This window comes from Ranitomeya imitator, chromosome 1, assembly GCF_032444005.1.
Source record: "Ranitomeya imitator isolate aRanImi1 chromosome 1, aRanImi1.pri, whole genome shotgun sequence".
Lineage (NCBI taxonomy): Eukaryota > Metazoa > Chordata > Amphibia > Anura > Dendrobatidae > Ranitomeya > Ranitomeya imitator.
Window position 1 is genome coordinate 656698033 of NC_091282.1, and position 20961 is coordinate 656718993.

At 43.7% G+C, this 20961-nt stretch overlaps 1 protein-coding gene across 1 annotated transcript; it reads left to right on the plus strand.

Annotated features, from left to right (window-relative positions):
• Positions 1 to 699: 699 nt before the first annotated feature.
• Positions 700 to 20821, plus strand: CFAP45 (cilia and flagella associated protein 45). Its single transcript, XM_069728770.1, has 12 exons — positions 700 to 758; positions 16217 to 16336; positions 16466 to 16599; positions 16772 to 16916; positions 17006 to 17176; positions 17346 to 17524; positions 17598 to 17727; positions 17983 to 18129; positions 19524 to 19637; positions 19814 to 20007; positions 20086 to 20310; positions 20509 to 20821. The coding sequence occupies exons 1-12, from the start codon at positions 756 to 758 to the stop codon at positions 20582 to 20584; spliced, it is 1638 nt and encodes a 545-aa protein (XP_069584871.1). The 5' UTR covers positions 700 to 755; the 3' UTR covers positions 20585 to 20821.
• The last annotated feature ends 140 nt before the right edge of the window (positions 20822 to 20961 follow it).

Here is a 20961-nt window from a genome sequence, read left to right on the forward strand (position 1 = left end):
CACAACTGTCTGATTACAGGGAGACCACACTTGTCGAGGTTTCTAGCTCACACTACTGTGTGATTATGGGGAGACCACACTTGTTGGGGTTTCTAGCTCACACGACTGTCTGATTATGGGGAGACCACACTTGTCGGGGTTTTTTAGCCCACATGAATGCCTGATTATGGGGAGATCACACTTGTCAGGGTTTTTAGCCCACACGACTGTGTGATTATGGGGAGACCACACTTGTCGGAGTTTTTAACCCATTTTTCCGTGTGTGACGGCTCATTTCTTTTTGCCCCCTTCTTTAGTTTTTATTGACACCATTTGGAGTTGCACATGATGGGGTTTATAGCGTTTTTGGGAAGGGCGGCTTTCACCAGTGGGTTAATTTGATGAATTCGACTTTTATGAGCTCTGAAGTTCGCGCCCCCAACTTGAATGGAGAGAGTGGCTGGGATCACAATCATTTCACTTCAGAGTTTTTTACATTGTACACCCACTCCAGACCATGCAGAGGATAATAATGCTGAAGGGGTTAATAAACATTGCAATGAAGGCTATATGGGCTCCCCATTGGTCAGCAGAGGTGCCAGCCGCCGGGTACTGAGGGGAGACCTCAGTGATACGCTCCTCTATGCAGCCATAACGTCACTGCAGGAGCTTTCCCTGCTCTCATGGAGACCTGTCAACACCGGAAGCAGGCGTCGTCTTGACAACCAAACAACTCAACTGCAAGGGCTATCTGCTGAAGCCGGCCGAGCGCAGACATGGTGAGAACACAGGAGGGTCCGAGATAGGGAGCAGAGGGGGCCAGGTGTCATGTATACACCTCAATACTGTGTATATATCGTGCACACACCTCACTAGTGTATGTATATATTGAGTATACCTCACTGCTGTGTATATATCGTGTATACAGCTCACTACTATATATATATAGTGTATACAGCTCACTAATGTGTATGTATATATCATGTATACACCTCAATACTGTGTATATATCGTGTATACACCTCACTAGTGTATGTATATATAGTATATACCTCACTGCTGTGTATATATCGTGTATACAGCTCACTACTATATATATCGTGTATACACTTAAATACTGTGTATATATCGTGCATACACCTCACTAATGTATGTGTATATTGTGTATACCTGACTGCTGTGTATGTATCGTGTATACAGCTCACTGATATATATATATATATATAGTGTATACAGCTCATTACTAAATATATATCGTGCATACACCTCACTAGTGTATGTATATATTGAGTATACCTCACTGCTGTGCATATATCGTGTATACAGCTCACTGCTATATATATATATATATATATATATATATATAGTGTATACAGCTCACTAATGTGTATATATATCATGTATACACCTCAATACTGTGTATATATCGTGTATACACCACACTAGTGTATGTATATATAGTATATATCTCACTGCTGTGTATATATCGTGTATACAGCTCACTACTATATATATCATGTATACACTTCAATACTGTGTATATATCGTGCATACACCTCACTAATGTATGTATATATTGTGTATACCTGACTGCTGTGTATATATCGTGTATACAGCTCATTACTAAATATATATAGTGCATACAGCTCACTACTGTGTATATATTGTGTATACAGCTCAATACTGTGTATATATTGTGTATAAATATATATAGTGTATACAGCTCATTACTAAATATATATAGTGCATACAGCTCACTACTGTGTATATATTGTGTATACAGCTCAATACTGTGTATATATTGTGTATAAATATATATAGTGTATACAGCTCATTACTAAATATATATAGTGCATACAGCTCACTACTGTGTATATATTGTGTATACAGCTCAATACTGTGTATATATTGTGTATAAATATATAGTGTATACAGCTCACTACTGTGTATATATTGTGTATACAGCTCAATACTGTGTATAGTGTATACAGCTCACTACTGTGTATATATTGTGTATAAATATATATAGTGTATACAGCTCACTACTGTCTTTATATTGTGTATACAGCTCACTACTGTGTATATATTGTGTATACACCTCACTACTGTATATATGACGTGTATACACCTCACTAATGTATGTATATATTGTGTATACCTCACTGCTGTGTATATATCGTGTATACAGCTCATTACTAAATATAGTGCATACAGCTCACTACTGTGTATATATTGTGTATACAGCTCAATACTGTGTATAGTGTATACAGCTCACTACTGTGTATATATTGTGTATAAATATATATAGTGTATACAGCTCACTACTGTCTTTATATTGTGTATACAGCTCACTACTGTGTATATATTGTGTATACACCTCACTACTGTATATATATATCGTGTATACACCTCACTACTGTATATATGACGTGTATACACCTCACTAATGTATGTATATATTGTGTATACCTCACTGCTGTGTATATATCGTGTATACAGCTCATTACTAAATATATATAGTGCATACAGCTCACTACTGTGTATATATTGTGTATGCAGCTCAATACTGTGTATAGTGTATACAGCTCACTACTGTGTATATATTGTGTATAAATATATATAGTGTATACAGCTCACTACTGTGTATATATTGTGTATACAGCTCACTACTGTGTATAGTGTATACAGCTCACTACTGTGTATATATTGTGTATGCAGCTCAATACTGTGTATAGTGTATACAGCTCACTACTGTGTTTATATTGTGTATACAGCTCACTACTGTGTATATATTGTGTATACACCTCACTTCTGTATATATATATATTGTGTATACACCTCACTACTGTATATATGACATGTATACACCTCACTACTGTATATATGTATATCATGTATACACCTCACTACTTTATATATACATCGTGTATACACCTCACTACTGTATATATATGACGTGTATACACCTCACTACTGTATACATATATATATATGTAGTGTATACACCTCACTACTGTATATATATATATATCGTGTATACACCTCACTACTTTATATATACAGTGTATACAGCTCACTACTGTGTATATATATAGTGTGTACACCTCACTAGTGTATATATATATATATATATATAGATATACCTCACTGCTGTGTATATATCGTGTATATAGCTCACTACTGTATATATACACTGCTCAAAAAATTAAAAAGAAATATTAAACAACAGAATATAACTCCAAGTAAATCAAACTTCTGTGAAATCAAACTGTCCACTTAGGAAGCAACACTGTTTGACAATCAATTTCACATGCTGTTGTGCAAATGGAACAGACAACAGATGGAAATTATTGGCAATTATCAAGACACACTCAATAAAAGAGTGGTTCTGCAGGTGGGGACCACAGACCACATCTCAGTACCAATGCTTTCTAGCTGATGCTTTGGTCACTTTTGAAAGTTGGTTGTGCTTTCACATTCGTGGTAGCATGAGACGGACTCTACAACCCACACAAGTGGCTCAGGTAGTGCAGCTCATCCAGGATGGCACATCAATGCGAGCTGTGGCAAGAAGGTTTGCTGTGCCTGTCAGCGTAGTGTCCAGAGGCTGGAGGCGCTACCAGGAGACATGTTGTGAATTCTGTTATCGAACTCCCTCCTGTGGTCATAAATGGTACTTCGGCGAGTTCTGTCCATGGACTCCCTCTGGTGGCTGTGAGTGGAGCTGCTGCTTCTGAGGTTCCTTCCACAGGTGACGTAGTTTATTCTTTGGCTGGCTGCTCTATTTAACTCCACTCAGATCGTTACTTCATGCCAGCTGTCAATGTTCTTGTACTGGTTCAGTTCGCTCTTGGATCTTTCTGGTGACCTGTCTACTCCAGCAGAAGCTAAGTCCCTGCTAGTTAATTATTTGTTCATTGTTTCCTTTTCCAGCTTGCTATCATGATTTTGCCTTGCTAGCTGGAAGCTCTGGGATGCAGAGTGGCACCTCCGCACCGTGAGTCGGTGCGGAGGTCTTTTTGCACACTCTGTGTGGTCTTTTTGTAGTTTTTTGTGCTGACCGCAAAGTTACCTTTCCTATCCTCAGTCTGTTTAGTAAGTCTGGCCTCCCTTTGCTGAAACCTGTTTCATTTCTGTGTTTGTGACTTTCATCTTAACTCACAGTCAATATATGTGGGGGGCTGCCTTTTTCTTTGGGGAATTTCTCTGAGGCAAGGTAGGCTTTATTTTCTATCTCTAGGGCTAGTTAGCTCTTAGGCTGTGAAGAGGCGTCTAGGGAGAGTTAGGTACGCTCCACGGCTATTTCTAGTTGTGTGATAAGATTAGGGGTTGCGGTCAGCAGAGCTCCCACTTCCCAGAGCTTGTCCTGTGTGAGTTTAACCATCAGGTCGTTCCAGGTGCTCCTAACCACCAGGTCCATAACAGAGACAGGCCAGTATACCAGGCGACATGGAGGGGGCTGTAGGAGGGCAACAACCCAGCATCAGGACCGCTACCTCAGTCTTTGTGCAAGGAGGATCAGGAGGAGCCCTGCCAGAGCCCTGCAACATGACCTCCAACTGGCCACAAATGTGCATGTGTCTGCACAAAAAGTTAGAAACTGGCTCCATGAGGATGGTCTGAGTGCCCGAGGTCCACAGGTGGGGGTTGTGCTCACAGTCCAACACCGTGCAGGACGCTTGGCATTTGCCACAGAACACCAGGATTGGCAAATTCACCACTGGCGCCCTGTGCTCTTCACAGATGAAAGCAGATTCACACTGAGCACATGTGACAGACGTGACAGAGCCTGGATACGTCGTGGAGAGCGATCTGCCTGCAACATCCTTCAGCATGACCGGTTTGGCAGTGGGTCAGTAGTGGTGTGGGGTGGCATTTCTATGGAGGTCCGCACAGCCCACCATGTGCTCGCCAGAGGTAGCCTAACTGCCGTTAGGTACCAAGATGAGATCCTCAGACCCCTTGTGAGACCATATGCTGGTGCGGTTGGCCCTGGGTTCCACCTAATGCAGGACAATGCCAGACCTCATGTGGCTGGACTGTGTCAGCAGTTCCTGCAATATGAAGGCATTGAAGCTATGGACTGGCCCTCCTGTTCTCCAGACCTGAATCCGATTGAACACATCTGGGACATCATATCTTGCTCCATCCACCAACCTCATGTTGCACCACAGACTGTCTAGGAGTTGGCGGATGTTTTAGTCCAGGTCTGGGAGGAAATCCCACAGGAGACCATCCCTCGCCTCATCAGGAGCATGCCCAAGCGTTGTAGGGAGATCATACACTGAACTTCTTCTGCTCCCGCCATCTACTAACCTCCCTAAATCTGACATTTCCCTCTCTGTGGGTGGCACCATAATAACACCCCGGCAGCAGGCGCGCTGTCTGGGTGTTATGTTTGACTCTGATCTCTCCTTCACATCCCATATACAATCTCTTGCCCACTTGTGCCGCTTACACATAAAGAACATCTCTAGAATCCGCCCTTTTCTCACCATGGAAACAACAAAAACCCTCACTGTCGCCCTGATCCACTCCCGTCTGGACTACTGTAATGCTCTATTAATTGGTCTCCCCCTCACTCGACTTTCCCCTCGCCAGTCTATCCTTAATGCAGCAGCCAGGGTTGTCCATCTGGCTAATCGTTACTCAGATGCATCCGCTCTTTGCCAGTTATTACACTTGCTGCCCATTCATAACAGGATACAATTCAAAGTACTTGTTCTCACCCACAAAGCTCTTCACAGTGCGGCACCCCCTTACATCTCCTCCCTCATTTCTGTCTATCGGCCTAACCGACCGCTGTGCTCTGCAAATGACTTTCGACTAACCTCTGCGCTAATCCTTACCTCCCACTCCCGACTCCAAGACTTCTCCCGTGCTGCACCAATCCTCGGGAATGCTTTACCCCAAGATATTAGGACCATCCACAATTTGCATAGTTTTAGGCGCTCGCTCAAAACACATTTGTTCAGAGCGGCCCACCACGGTCACTAATCAAACTCATTTTATGTTTGTGTGTGTGTGTAGCCCATTCACTATCCCCATCTATCCCCCACCCTCTGAAGATGGCTGGACCATCATTGTAAATACACACCTGTGCTTTGTCTCCCCCACCTCATTGTAGATTGTAAGCTCTCACGAGCAGGGTCGTCTTATTTTGCTTTAATTATTGTATTGTTAATGTAGTTACTTATGTCTGTTGTGTTTGATACTGTTAAAGGGAACCTGTCACCCTGTTTTTTCAGATTGAGATATAAATACTGTTAAATAGGGCCTGCGCTGTGCGTTACAATAGTGTATGTAGTGTACCCTGATTCCCCTTCTACGCTGCGCAATACATTACCAAAGTCGCCGTTTTCGCCTGTCAATCAGGCTGGTCAGGTCGGGAGGGTGTGTTCACAGCGCTGTTTCTTCCTCCGTTTGCGCTTTCCAACATATCTGTTCTATATCATCCCCCTGCATTTTTGTATTGTATGTGTTGGGTCACTTGTAGTGATGAGCGAATATACTCGTTACTTGAGATTTCTTGAGCATGCTCGGGGGTCCTCCAAGTATTTTTTTAGTGCTTGGAGATTTAGTTTTTCTTGCCGCAGCTGAATGATTTACATCTCTTAGCCAGCATAAGTACATGTGGGGATTCCCTAGCAACCAGGCAACCCCCACATGTACTTATGCTGGCTAACAGATGTAAATCATTAAACTGTGGCAAGAAAAACTAAATCTCCGAGCACTAAAAAATACTCGGAGGACCCACGAGCGTGCTCAAGAAATCTCGAGTAACGAGTATATTCGCTCATCACTAGTCACTTGACCTCTTTCACCCCTTGTGCACTGTTTCTTCCTTGTTCTGTGCTGTATTTTGGTATCCGGTGTAGTGTTTCTTGAGTGGTGTTCGTTATGTGGTGTCTCCCCTGTGTGCTGTGTGTCTATTTACCCTATGTGGTCTCTTGTAAGCTGTTGTGACTATAAGTACTTGCGTGTCTCAGATACTAGTCACAATTGTTATACAGTATGGGACTGTGTTGAATTTGCTGCTGGCTGAGGTAATAAAAGTAACGTATATATTGGCGTGGTAATGGCTTTCTTTGTGCTGTAATGGTGATGAGGCCAAATATTTTTAGTTTTTTTTTTTTTGTTCATTACAGTTAAAATGGCAAATCCAGAAGCAGTGCGTCAGTGGTATGAACTCTACATACCAGTGGTAGACAGGATTTTTGTGTCTCAGATAGTAGACAAAATTGATACACAGTATGGGACTGTGGAGAAGTTTGTGCTGCGTGAGCTAATCAAAAATCGTAAGTAAGCATGCTATTACTGGGAATAGTGGAGACATATATCTGTCACTTGGACAGGTGCAGTTCGTGGCCTTAAGGCTGTTACTGCGGCTGAACAAGTAAAACATAGACGTCACCGCTATTCCCCACGCAGGCGTAGTAACAGCCACGTTGTTACCACGCATGCGAGGGAGAGCGGGTAGAGCGCACTGTTGTGGCTGTTACTGTGCATGCGCGGGAATAGCAGAGATGTGTATGTCACTTGCGCAGGCGCAGTTCGTGGCCTTGCGGCCATGAACTGCACCTGCGCAAGTGACACTGCCGAGGTGCCTTATGGGATTCGGGGACAGCGGCCGGAAGTCCCACCTTGTGAATATAGACCGTATATACTCGAGTATAAGCCGACCCGAATATAAGTCGAGACCCCTAATTTTGCCACAAAAAACTGGGAAAACTTAATGACTCGAGTATAAGCCTAGGGTGGAAAATGCAGCAACTACCGGTAAATTTTAAAAATAAAAATAGATACCAATAAAAGTAAAATTAATTAAGATATCAGTAGGTTAAGTGTTTTTGATTATGCATATTGAATCAGGAGCCCCATATAATGCTCCATACAGTTCATGATGGGCCCCATAAGATGCTCCATACAGGTCATGATGAGCCCCATAAGATGCTCCATAGACACATTTGCCCCATATAATGCTGCACAAACGTTGATTATGGCCCCATAAGATGCTCCATAAAGATATTTGCCCCATATAATGCTGCACAAACGTTGATTATGGCCCCATAAGATGCTCCATAAAGATATTTGCCCCATATAGTGCTGCACAAATGTTGAATATGGGCCCATAAGATGCTCCATAAAGATATCTGCCCCATGTAATGCTGCACAAATGTTGATTATGGCCCCATAAGATGCTCGATAAAGATATTTGCCCCATATAATGCTGCACATGGCCCCATAATATGCTGCATAAAGATATTTGCCTCATATAGTGCTCCACAAATGGTGATTATGGCCCCATAGGATGCTCCATAGACACATTTGCCCCATATGCTGTTACTGTGATTTAAAAAAAAAATGATATGCTCACCTCTCGTCGCTCAGGCCCCCGGCACTTGCTATAGTCACCTGTCCTCGTTCCGGCGCCGCTGTGTCTTCCGCGTCCTCTGCACTAGCGTTCAGGCAGAGGGCGCGGACTAACCATCGCGCCCTCTGACTTGAGCGTTACTGCAGAGGACGCAGAAGATGGAGCGGCACCCGGAACGTGGGACAGGTGAATATCCAGCTTCTTCCTGTATTGAGCGGTCACATGGTACCGCTCATTACAGTAATGAATATGCGGCTCCACCCCTATGGGAGTAGAGTCGAGTCCATATTCATTGCTGTAATGAGCATTACCATGTGACCGCTCAACGCTGGATGAAGCTGTCAGCGCGAGACCATAGGAGATGCAGGGACGTCGCCAGGAGCAGGTGAGTACGTCACAGCTTCCGCTCCCCCTCCCCTGCCGACCACCCAGGAACAATGACTCGAGTATAAGCTGAGAGGGGCAGTTTCAGCCTAAAAAAATGGGCTGAAAATCTCGGCTTATACTCGAATATATACGGTATGTGCCACCTGCTTCCTGCTGCTCCGTGCTACTGAAGAGGAATGGATACTGACCGCGATCTCTGATGAGTATTCCAGCAGCTGTGCTCTGCTTGTGAGCAGCGCTTGATGTCCCTGCCATGCACTGCTTACAAGCATTAATCAGCTGCTGGCATCGGAGCAGGACCCTGCGACTGCAAGGGAACAGAGGAATGTAAGAGTAAAGGTTTGTTTTTTTAAATCTTTTCTGATGGGGCCATGAATACCAGGACTGGGATGGGGCCAGTCATACCAGCAAGGGGATGGAGCCAATCAATCACACCAGGATGCCAGGAAGAAATGAATATTCATTGCTCTCCACACCCTTGGCGTGGAATGCAGTGCATATTCATTTCTCTTTAACAGCCGCTGGCTCCTGCCTCTGTGACCCGCCGCTCCTCCAATACCGCTCCCCCACTTCCCCACCACAGCCAGAGCCAATATATCCGGACTATAAGATGCACCCCCCATTTTCCTTCATGTTTTGGGAGGAAAAAAGTATGTCTTATAGTCCGAAAAATACGGTATATTGTGTATACCTCACTGCTCACTGCTGTGTGTATTTCATGTATATAGCTCACTACTGTATATAGGCATATATACATATGTATATATATATATATATATATATATATATATATAGTAGTGCACCGGTAGCAGTGAATAGGCACTGACCCACAAAGTTCAAACATAAAAGTCTTTTTAATGTGTTATCTTCGCACAGAAAAGGTTCCAATCCACACAAATGGATATCATTTCAGTGTTCAATTCACTCCAGTTCAGAACAGCTTCCTTTAGATTGCAGTCACTACACAGGCTAGTCCTTCTCTGACTAGTTCCATGGGTGTCCTGCACCACTGTATCACAGTCTCTACTCACAGCTGAACACAGACCTTGACATAATCCTGTCTGCAGCTGTGACACACACCAGTCCTTCCTTCGGGCACAGGACAGTCTACCTCCGGTAGACATCTGTCCACATCTGTGACCAGACATCGTGGACAGCAGCACCATTGTGTATGCTGTGGGTTGTCAGGCCTCACTCTGGCCTTAACACACCTGAGACTCCTCAGACTCAATTCTAAAACCTCTCTATACTGCAGGGCTTTTAACAATTGTAATCACAGCTACACCTGTGACTACAATGCCCCCTCATGGCCTGACTGCAGCGCCGTACGCATCCTGGGGAGAACAAACAGCATCCCCTAGCTGTAACAGGGGTCACTGCCTCACAATATGTATATATATATACAGTGCCTTGCGAAAGTATTTTGCTCCCTGGAACTTTTCAACCTTTTCCCACATATCATGCTTCAAACATAAAGATACCAAATGTAAATTTTTGGTGAAGAATCAGCAACAAGTGGAACACAATTGTGAAGTTGAATGAAATTTATTGGTTACGTAAAATTTTTGTGGAAAATCAAAAATTGAAAAGTAGGGCGTGCAATATTATTCGGCCCCTTTAACATAGTAACATAGTAACATAGTTAGTAAGGCCGAAAAAAGACATTTGTCCATCCAGTTCAGCCTATATTCCATCATAATAAATACCCAGATCTACGTCCTTCTACAGAACCTAATAATTGTATGATACAATATTGTTCTGCTCCAGGAAGACATCCAGGCCTCTCTTGAACCCCTCGACTGAGTTCGCCATCACCACCTCCTCAGGCAAGCAATTCCAGATTCTCACTGCCCTAACAGTAAAGAATCCTCTTCTATGTTGGTGGAAAAACCTTCTCTCCTCCAGACGCAAAGAATGCCCCCTTGTGCCCGTCACCTTCCTTGGTATAAACAGATCCTCAGCGAGATATTTGTATTGTCCCCTTATATACTTATACATGGTTATTAGATCGCCCCTCAGTCGTCTTTTTTCTAGACTAAATAATCCTAATTTCGCTAATCTATCTGGGTATTGTAGTTCTCCCATCCCCTTTATTAATTTTGTTGCCCTCCTTTGTACTCTCTCTAGTTCCATTATATCCTTCCTGAGCACCGGTGCCCAAAACTGGACACAGTACTCCATGTGCGGTCTAACTAGGGATTTGTACAGAGGCAGTATAATGCTCTCATCATGTGTATCCAGACCTCTTTTAATGCACCCCATGATCCTGTTTGCCTTGGCAGCTGCTGCCTGGCACTGGCTGCTCCAGGTAAGTTTAGCATTAACTAGGATCCCCAAGTCCTTCTCCCTGTCAGATTTACCCAGTGGTTTCCCGTTCAGTGTGTAATGGTGATATTGATTCCCTCTTCCCATGTGTATAACCTTACATTTATCATTGTTAAACCTCATCTGCCACCTTTCAGCCCAAGTTTCCAACTTATCCAGATCCATCTGTAGCAGAATACTATCTTCTCTTGTATTAACTGCTTTACATAGTTTTGTATCATCTGCAAATATCGATATTTTACTGTGTAAACCTTCTACCAGATCATTAATGAATATGTTGAAGAGAACAGGTCCCAATACTGACCCCTGCGGTACCCCACTGGTCACAGCGACCCAGTTAGAGACTATACCATTTATAACCATCCTCTGCTTTCTATCACTAAGCCAGTTACTAACCCATTTACACACATTTTCCCCCAGACCAAGCATTCTCATTTTGTGTACCAACCTCTTGTGCGGCACGGTATCAAACGCTTTGGAAAAATCGAGATATACCACGTCCAATGACTCACCGTGGTCCAGTCTATAGCTTACCTCTTCATAAAAACTGATTAGATTGGTTTGACAGGAGCGATTTCTCATAAACCCATGCTGATATGGAGTTAAACAGTTATTCTCATTGAGATAATCCAGAATAACATCCCTCAGAAACCCTTCAAATATTTTACCAACAATAGAGGTTAGACTTACTGGCCTATAATTTCCAGGTTCACTTTTAGAGCCCTTTTTGAATATTGGCACCACATTTGCTATGCGCCAGTCCTGCGGAACAGACCCTGTCGCTATAGAGTCACTAAAAATAAGAAATAATGGTTTATCTATTACATTACTTAGTTCTCTTAGTACTCGTGGGTGTATGCCATCCGGACCCGGAGATTTATCTATTTTAATCTTATTTAGCCGGTTTCGCACCTCTTCTTGGGTTAGATTGGTGACCCTTAATATAGGGTTTTCATTGTTTCTTGGGATTTCACCTAGCATTTCATTTTCCACCGTGAATACCGTGGAGAAGAAGGTGTTTAATATGTTAGCTTTTTCCTCGTCATCTACAACCATTCTTTCCTCACTATTTTTTAAGGGGCCTACATTTTCAGTTTTTATTCTTTTACTATTGATATAGTTGAAGAACAGTTTGGGATTAGTTTTACTCTCCTTAGCAATGTGCTTCTCTGTTTCCTTTTTGGCAGCTTTAATTAGTTTTTTAGATAAAGTATTTTTCTCCCTATAGTTTTTTAGAGCTTCAATGTTGCCATCGTGCTTTAGTAGTGCAAATGCTTTCTTTTTACTGTTAATTGCCTGTCTTACTTCTTTGTTTAGCCACATTGGGTTTTTCCTATTTCTAGTCCTTTTATTCCCACAAGGTATAAACCGCTTACAGTGCCTATTTAGGATGTTCTTAAACATTTCCCATTTATTATCTGTATTCTCATTTCTGAGGATATTGTCCCAGTCTACCAGATTAAGGGCATCTCTAAGCTGTTCAAACTTTGCCTTCCTAAAGTTCAATGTTTTTGTGACTCCCTGACAAGTCCCCCTAGTGAAAGACAGGTGAAACTGCACAATATTGTGGTCGCTATTTCCTAAATGCCCAACCACCTGCAGATTTGTTATTCTGTCAGGTCTATTAGATAGTATTAGGTCTAAAAGTGCTGCTCCTCTGGTTGGATTCTGCACCAATTGTGAAAGATAATTTTTCTTGGTTATTAGCAGAAACCTGTTGCCTTTATGGGTTTCACAGGTTTCTGTTTCCCAGTTAATATCCGGGTAGTTAAAGTCCCCCATAACCAGGACCTCATTATGGGTTGCAGCTTCATCTATCTGCTTTAGAAGTAGACTTTCCATGCTTTCTGTTATATTTGGGGGTTTGTAACAGACCCCAATGAGAATTTTGTTACCATTTTTCCCTCCATGAATTTCAACCCATATGGACTCGACATCCTCATTCCCTTCGCTAATATCCTCCCTTAAAGTGGACTTTAGACAAGACTTTACATAGAGACAAACCCCTCCTCCTCTCCGATTTTTACGATCCTTTCTAAACAGACTGTAACCCTGTAAGTTAACTGCCCAGTCATAGCTTTCATCTAACCATGTCTCGGTTATTCCCACTATGTCAAAGTTACCTGTAGATATTTCTGCTTCTAGTTCTTCCATCTTGTTTGTCAGGCTTCTGGCGTTTGCGAGCATGCAGTTTAGAGGATTTTGTTTTGTTCCAATCTCCTCACTGTGGATTGTTTTAGAAATGTTCTTACCTCCCTTCTGAGTATGTTTTCCTGGGTCGTCTTTGTTCGAGTCTAATGTTTTTATTCCCGTCCCCTCTTCTTCTAGTTTAACGCCCTCCTGATGAGTGTAGCGAGTCTTCTGGCGAATGTGTGTTTCCCAGGTTTGTTGAGGTGTAGTCCGTCTCTGGCGAGGAGTCCATCATACCAGTAATTCACACCGTGGTCCAGGAATCCAAATCCTTGTTGTCTGCACCATCGTCTTAGCCAGTTGTTTGCATCAAGGATCCTGTTCCATCTCCTGGTGCCATGCCCGTCTACTGGAAGGATAGAAGAAAAAACTACCTGTGCATCCAGTTCCTTTACTTTCTTCCCCAACTCTTCAAAGTCCTTGCAGATTGTCGGTAGGTCCTTCCTTGCCGTGTCATTGGTGCCAACATGTATCAGAAGAAATGGGTGGACGTCCTTGGAGCTGAAGAGCTTTGGTATCCTATCGGTCACATCCTTGATCATCGCACCTGGAAGGCAGCATACTTCTCTTGCAGTTATGTCCGGTCTGCAGATGGCTGCTTCGGTGCCTCTCAGTAGTGAGTCTCCCACCACCACCACTCTTCGTTGCTTCTTGGCTGTACTTTTTGCTGTCACTTGTTGCTGTGTGCCCTTTTCTTTTTTGCTTGCTGGTATTGCTTCATTCTTAGGTGTGCCATCTTCATCCTCTACAAAGATTTGATATCGGTTCTTCAGTTGTGTGGTTGGTGATTTCTCTATGGTCTTCTTGCTTCTTTTGGTCACATGCTTCCACTCATCTGCTTTTGGAGGTTCTCTGACACTTTTTGCACCTTCTGTGACCAGTAGAGATGCTTCTGTTCTGTCTAGAAAGTCTTCATTCTCTTTGATGAGTTTCAAAGTTGCTATTCTTTCTTCCAGACCCCGCACCTTTTCTTCTAAAAGGGCCACTAGTCTACACTTCTGACAGGTGAAATTGGATTCTTCTTCTGGTCGATCTGTGAACATGTAGCACATGCTGCAGCTCACCATGTAGGTTGTCACATCTGCCATGTTGCTCCTAGATCCTGCTGACTTGCTGTGTGTTTTCCTTCTTGTGTAATCTACTCAGCCAAGCTCTCTTGCAATAATGTCCTACAGGCAAAAATTCTCCCAGAAGGCACCTGGAATATGCAAATTAGCCTCCTGAAGCTTGAATCCCTGGTTTGGTGATGCTTTCGAAGCAGCTGGTCCCGGCTGTACCCAACGATCTTCTAGCTTAGGGAGACTTCGCTTCTCCCAGAAGGCACCTGGAATATGCAAATTAGCCTCCTGAAGCTTGAATCCCTGGTTTGGTGATGCTTTCGAAGCAGCTGGTCCCGGCTGTACCCAACGATCTTCTAGCTTAGGGAGACTTCGCTTCTCCCAGAAGGCACCTGGAATATGCAAATTAGCCTCCTGAAGCTTGAATCCCTGGTTTGGTGATGCTTTCGAAGCAGCTGGTCCCGGCTGTACCCAACGATCTTCTAGCTTAGGGAGACTTCGCTTCTCCCAGAAGGCACCTGGAATATGCAAATTAGCCTCCTGAAGCTTGAATCCCTGGTTTGGTGATGCTTTCGAAGCAGCTGGTCCCGGCTGTACCCAACGATCTTCTAGCTTAGGGAGACTTCGCTTCTCCCAGAAGGCACCTGGAATATGCAAATTAGCCTCCTGAAGCTTGAATCCCTGGTTTGGTGATGCTTTCGAAGCAGCTGGTCCCGGCTGTACCCAACGATCTTCTAGCTTAGGGAGACTTCGCTTCTCCCAGAAGGCACCTGGAATATGCAAATTAGCCTCCTGAAGCTTGAATCCCTGGTTTGGTGATGCTTTCGAAGCAGCTGGTCCCGGCTGTACCCAACGATCTTCTAGCTTAGGGAGACTTCGCTTCTCCCAGAAGGCACCTGGAATATGCAAATTAGCCTCCTGAAGCTTAAATCCCTTACCGTATTTTTCACTTTATAAGACGCACAATCAGCTCTGAGATCTCATCTCTCTCGGCGCCGAGATCTCGATCTGCGCATGCGCTGCCTCCCGGCGCCCATTTTCCCGGAGTCCACCACCGCACAGGAGTCAGGAAGCCATGGAACAACTTGCGGGTGTGGCCTAGGTGTGGCTAGTGAATTTGCCAAAGATGTGATAAACCACAGTTAATTTATGTTTTAAGGGGAGGTGGTTCAATCACTTTTTCACACAGGGCCCTGTAGGTTTGGATTTCTTTTTCCCTTAATAATAAAGACCTTCATTTAATAAATGCATTTTGTGATTACTTGTGTTATCTTTGTCTAATATTTACATTTGTTTGGTGATCTTTTTCACACAACTGTATATATATCGTGTATACACCTCACTACTGTGTTTGTGTGTATATGTATATACTGTATATATAAATATATATTGTGTATTCACCTTAATACTGTGTGTATGTATATAATATATACTGTATTATATATAATGTATATATGTTGTGTATACACCACACTAATGTGTATCTATCTATGGTGTGTACACCTAACTACTGTATATATGGTATACAAGGCCGGACTGGCCATCTGGCAATTCTGGCAAATGCCATAAGGGCCTCTCTGGTCATGGGCTGCCTTGTCTGCTACATTCTTAACAGAGTTGGTGTTCTCAAGATATCCATACTGTTAAGAGTTGTGATGGAGCACAAGGTTGCTGACTCTGTCACTTACCACACCAGGCCAGGGGAATCATCAGAAACATTGGTCTTGTAGAAAAAAATAAGCCTTTCCTACATCCAGGGTAATATTAGTAATATATTCCATCTGGTTCATCAGGATGGGGACACATGGGCCTGTAAGATTTCAAATGCCAGGACTGAATTTCAGCCACAGTCCGTTCTTGATGGTTTATACACATAATGTCTTTATTCATATTCTCTTTGCAGTCGGAGAGCGTTGTTGGGTCGATCAGCTCCGGATCTGTTGGTTCCCACCGATCGAAAGCCCGAAAATACCGCACCAAGGCTCTGAGCTCAGAGATAGATGAGAGTCTGTTTGGAGTGAAGGTGATGATGATAATGGTGTTGGCAGTACCCTTGTAGAAGCATCATTCATCTCCTCATCCCAATAAGTAGTTGTAGATATAAATCCTGTAAAAAAAAACATTTTAATATAAATTATGTTTTCCTAAACAGCAACAATCGAGAAATGAGGCTCTGGGTGCAAAGAAAGGCGAAACCAGACATCGTAAAGCAGCATCAGCCCCATCACGGGGTCACAAGCCTGAGACGATCCGGATAATCACCAGCGACCTGATCCGAGACCTAATGTAAGTGACGGCTGATGTGTCGCACTATTGAGTATAGGAGAACATGGCCAACGAAGGTCGGAAGGATGTCCACGTAAGAATTTTGCCCAAGCCATTGACTGTTATGTAAGCAGCAGGAAAGTGGCTGATACGGTAAAAAACAGCCTAATTACATTCTATTGTACATTGGCAGCGTGCCCTCTGAGGACCCCTCTGGACTGTCCCTGATCATGACCAACCAGGACTTCTGTCGCATTAAGGACCGGGCCCAAGTCCTGACCAAGGTGGTGCGGGAGAAGGCAATGCAGACTATGAAAGAAGAAAAAGAGGCGGCCATTGTAAGACCCTGTGTGAATATGGAGGGTCATCGGGAAGGTGTGGGGGGGAGATGGTAGCCATCACACTAACCAGGGTCATTTGTTGTCAGGACGCCGCTAATGATCGGAAGAACTTCATGAAACAGAAGGAGATGCTCCGCAAGAAGAACGAGAAGCTGAGCGAACTGGAGGAGGAGGCCCAACAGAGGGCACAGTACCTGCTACAGCGTGCCAATACCATGCGCATGGAGCAGGAGGACGAGATAAAGAAACTGAGTGAGGTGGGTGAAGAAACAGCTGTCAGTGGGCGAGCGGCAGAGCTGATTCACTCCGTGAAAAGGTGGCATACTCCTCAGTTTGCATGTCCCAGCATGCTCTGTCAGGCAATGTTAGTACACCCAACTTTACTAAAATCTCAGGAAAATTCTTTTTTTCCACCTAACCCCGCAGATGATTTTGAGCGCCAAGTGCCACGCAATCCGTGACGCCCAAATCCTTGAGAAAAGCCTGATATCCAAGGAGATGGGGGACGAGGGGAAGAGACTAGACCAAATGATGGAGGTGGAGCGGCAGAAAGCCATCAAGATGCAGGAGGAGATCGAGGAGATGCGCAAACTGGAAAAAATCAGGTATTTTTGGAGTGAACACCTGTGATGATGCCCAGGGAAACAGTCATGACAAGGCATGGCTTTTTCTCTGCAGGGGAAAACTTCACATCATTCAGCAGATGGAAGAAAATGAGCAATCGAGGATCCTGCAGGAGGAACAGCGAGACCAAGAAGCCCAGCAGATGCTCCACTACCTGGAGGAGCTACAGATGGAGGATTACAGGGTGAGCGGTACGGGCACATGGGCTGTGGGGCGGATAGAACACCCCTGGTTATGAGGCAGGGAATACTGGTTGACAACTGTTCTAGAAGCAACACTGATGGCCATATTGGTTGTCAGCCTGCTCTTCTAAACAGTCCAGATTATGGGATGCTGGATTATAGTACCCCACGGCATGCTGACATTTGTACTGATGACATAAATGAATAGTCGGATCAGATCCTGAGTTGTTTTTGAGTATTTTCTTGATTTCCAACAGGACATGGAAAAGAAAAGACAAGAACAACTGGAAATCCAGATCGAAATCAAACGTGTCAATGCCGAGAACGAGAGGAAGAAGATGGAGAGGAAGGAGCAAGAGCGGTTGGCGGATTTGCGGGTGCTGGAATACACCAAGCACAAACTGGTAAACCCGGTTGATGGGCCTGCAGTTAAAGGCACATCTCACTTAGCAGACTTAACACCTTCACAACATATGACATATATTTACGTGAAAGGCAGTCTCCCAGATTTTTTGATTCTCGCACACCGAGCTGATATTTTTCCCCGCACATGATGGCCAATTTAATCAGCCACCATGTGCCTTTAACAACTGCGGGCAGAGCAGTGCTCCACCCACTGCTGTTAATCAGTTAAATCCCATTATCAATCAATGTCAATGAGATATAATATGTACCAACTGGAAGCATGTCATTCTTCCCACCCATCCGTGCCTGTCATTCTGAATATCCTGTGAGCGCAGTCTTGTGTTGCCAGCATTCGCAGAAGATCGTGATTTCTGCAACATAAAGCAGATCTGAAGCCTTCCTGTTTACAGCAAAGGCGATCAGACTATCACAGCTTCAAGATCCCTAACAAATGCAGTAAAAAGTGAGAAAAATAGTTAAAAAAACCCGAAAGTTCAAATCACCCCTCTTTGGCCCATTAAAATTAAAACAATTATAAAAATATACATATTTGGTATTACTGCATTCATAAAAGTTCGATCTATCAAAATATAAATTAATCCGATTGGTAAACGGTGTAACGAAAAATGTAAAAAAGCCAGAGTAACGTTTTTTTTTGCCGCCCCAACATTGTAATAAAATTCAATATGGGGCGATCAAAACATCACACCTACCCCAAAATGGTATCAGTAAAAATGTCAGCTCAGGGCGCAAAAAATAAGCCTTTACACAGCCCCAGATCCCGAAAAATGAGAACGTTACTGGTCAATAAAAATTTTTTCTAACAAATTTCAGAATTTTGTTTTTACTACTTAAATTAAAAAACTATAAATGTTTAATATCTGCATACTCATACTGTCTTGGGGAATCATATCAGGTCAGTTTTACCATATAATGAATATGTTAAATAAAAAAAAATTGCGGAATTGCACTTTTCTTTGCAATTTCAAAACACTTGGAATTTTTTCTCGCTTTCTTGTGTATCACATGATAAAATGAATGGTGTCATTCAGAAGTACAACTTGTCCCGCAAAACACAAACTCATATGGCTATGGGGATGGGAACAAAAAAAAGTTTGGGCTCTTGGAAGAAAGGGAGAAAAAAACGGAAGCGAAAAAAAAAGGAAAATTGCAAGGTCATGAAAATGTTAAATGGGTTCTCTGCTTTTAATAGGTTTCCTGATTGCAAAGTGTCCTAGTGATCTGCAGCGATGAGCTGTGATCTATGGAAAAACCTGCAGCGCCACCACAGGGGAAATGAGGCATCCATTCATATCAGAAATGTTGGTTTTGATACAAATTTTCCATAAATTCCCATCTTGTGGATGACCAGTGTCTTTATTACCGCACACAGGCTCGAGAAGCAGAATATGAGGCGGAACAGGAAAACATTAAGAAGGAAAAAGAAAAAGAAGTTGCTCGCCTCCGAGCATTGCAGGAAAGAGCCCAGGACCATCACGCAGAGCAAGTACGTGCCGTGTAGATAGGAGCTGCCCGGACAATCAGCAGCAATATACATCCTTAGATGCTATAGTCAGTACCAGTCACAGCATGAAGGGGTTAGGTATAGTGGGGCGCTCCTTGTGTCCCCTTATCCAGTCCCCATGGCTATTGATGGCCTGTATAATATGTCTTCTATTCTAGGATGCTCTCCGGGCAAAGCGAAACCAAGAAGCCATGGAGCGATCCTGGCGTCAAAAAGAGAAGGAGGAAGCCATGAAACAAGCGGAGATGAACTCCTCCTTGAAGAAAACTCGCCTGGAGCAGGTGGCTCAGAAGGAACACTTCTTGGCCGTGCAGGCTCAGCGGGACCGGGCTGAGTTCGACAGGGTTTTACGGTACGAAGAGCAGCCATTACAGCCTATTATCATTTAGGCGTGGCTCCTTATAGTCCTCTCCGGATCTTCCCACACCAGGGTTCAGCAGGAGCTGATGGAGAAAGATCGTAAAGAGCAGGTGGCTAAGGCCAGCGAGCTGACCAAGCACGCGGGAGAGCTAAGGCGCCAAGTGCGAGAGAACGAGCAGAGGCAGGTCATCGAGCGGATCGCACACTTTGACGAGGGGAAGAGACTGGACGAAGAGGCGCGGCAGCGCAGAGCACGTCTGGACGAATTGAAACAGAAGAAGCTGGATGAACTTCGGTGGGTATGACAGACACAGGATGCCATCTTGGACTCATTTTTCATTTTTTTTTAGCCAATGTAAATCCACATGGGGGCAGTTGCCGCATTGTCAGTCACTTTCCCAGACATAGCTGTAGTGCTGGCATAAGAAAATGACTTTGGTTCGCTCTGCAGTATAGTCACGGATCATCTATTCTTGTTCCTCTTCTCTTTCAGAATGGCCGGACTCCCTGACAAGTACTGCTCAATGGTCGCAAGAAAAGCTATTGCTCCTCTCACCACTGTCCTTTAAGGAGCGAAGACCCCCAGAATTGTGTCACCTGTCACATCTTATCTGTAGATGACAATATGTATATTTGTCCTTGCATCTTCTGTGCAGTTTATAGACTGTCATTCCTTTTGTTACCTGCAGGGGGCAGTACATAGGAATGTATTCACATACAGCACATCTTAGTAAAGGCCTCACTCATTGAAAAGCATTATGAAAGCCAGCAGTGGCTGTAATAAAATAGCGTTGTCAGTGATTATACTATAGGCTGTTTTTGTAACTTTTTACGTATGTGCACCTTGTTAATTAAAGCCAGCAGGAAAAATGGGAAGTGTACGGATCGGAGCAACGAGCGTGACAGGGACCAAACTGTCTCAACAGACAAACCAACGCGTCAACGG

What these genes read in the sequence shown, in the direction of transcription:
- CFAP45 (XM_069728770.1), top strand. An exon ending in GAGTTCGACAGGGTTTTACG is followed by an intron (nt 20,008 to 20,085) that starts GTACGAAGAGCA and finishes TTCCCACACCAG; the next exon opens with GGTTCAGCAGGAGCTGATGG. An exon ending in AAGAAGCTGGATGAACTTCG is followed by an intron (nt 20,311 to 20,508) that starts GTGGGTATGACA and finishes CTTCTCTTTCAG; the next exon opens with AATGGCCGGACTCCCTGACA.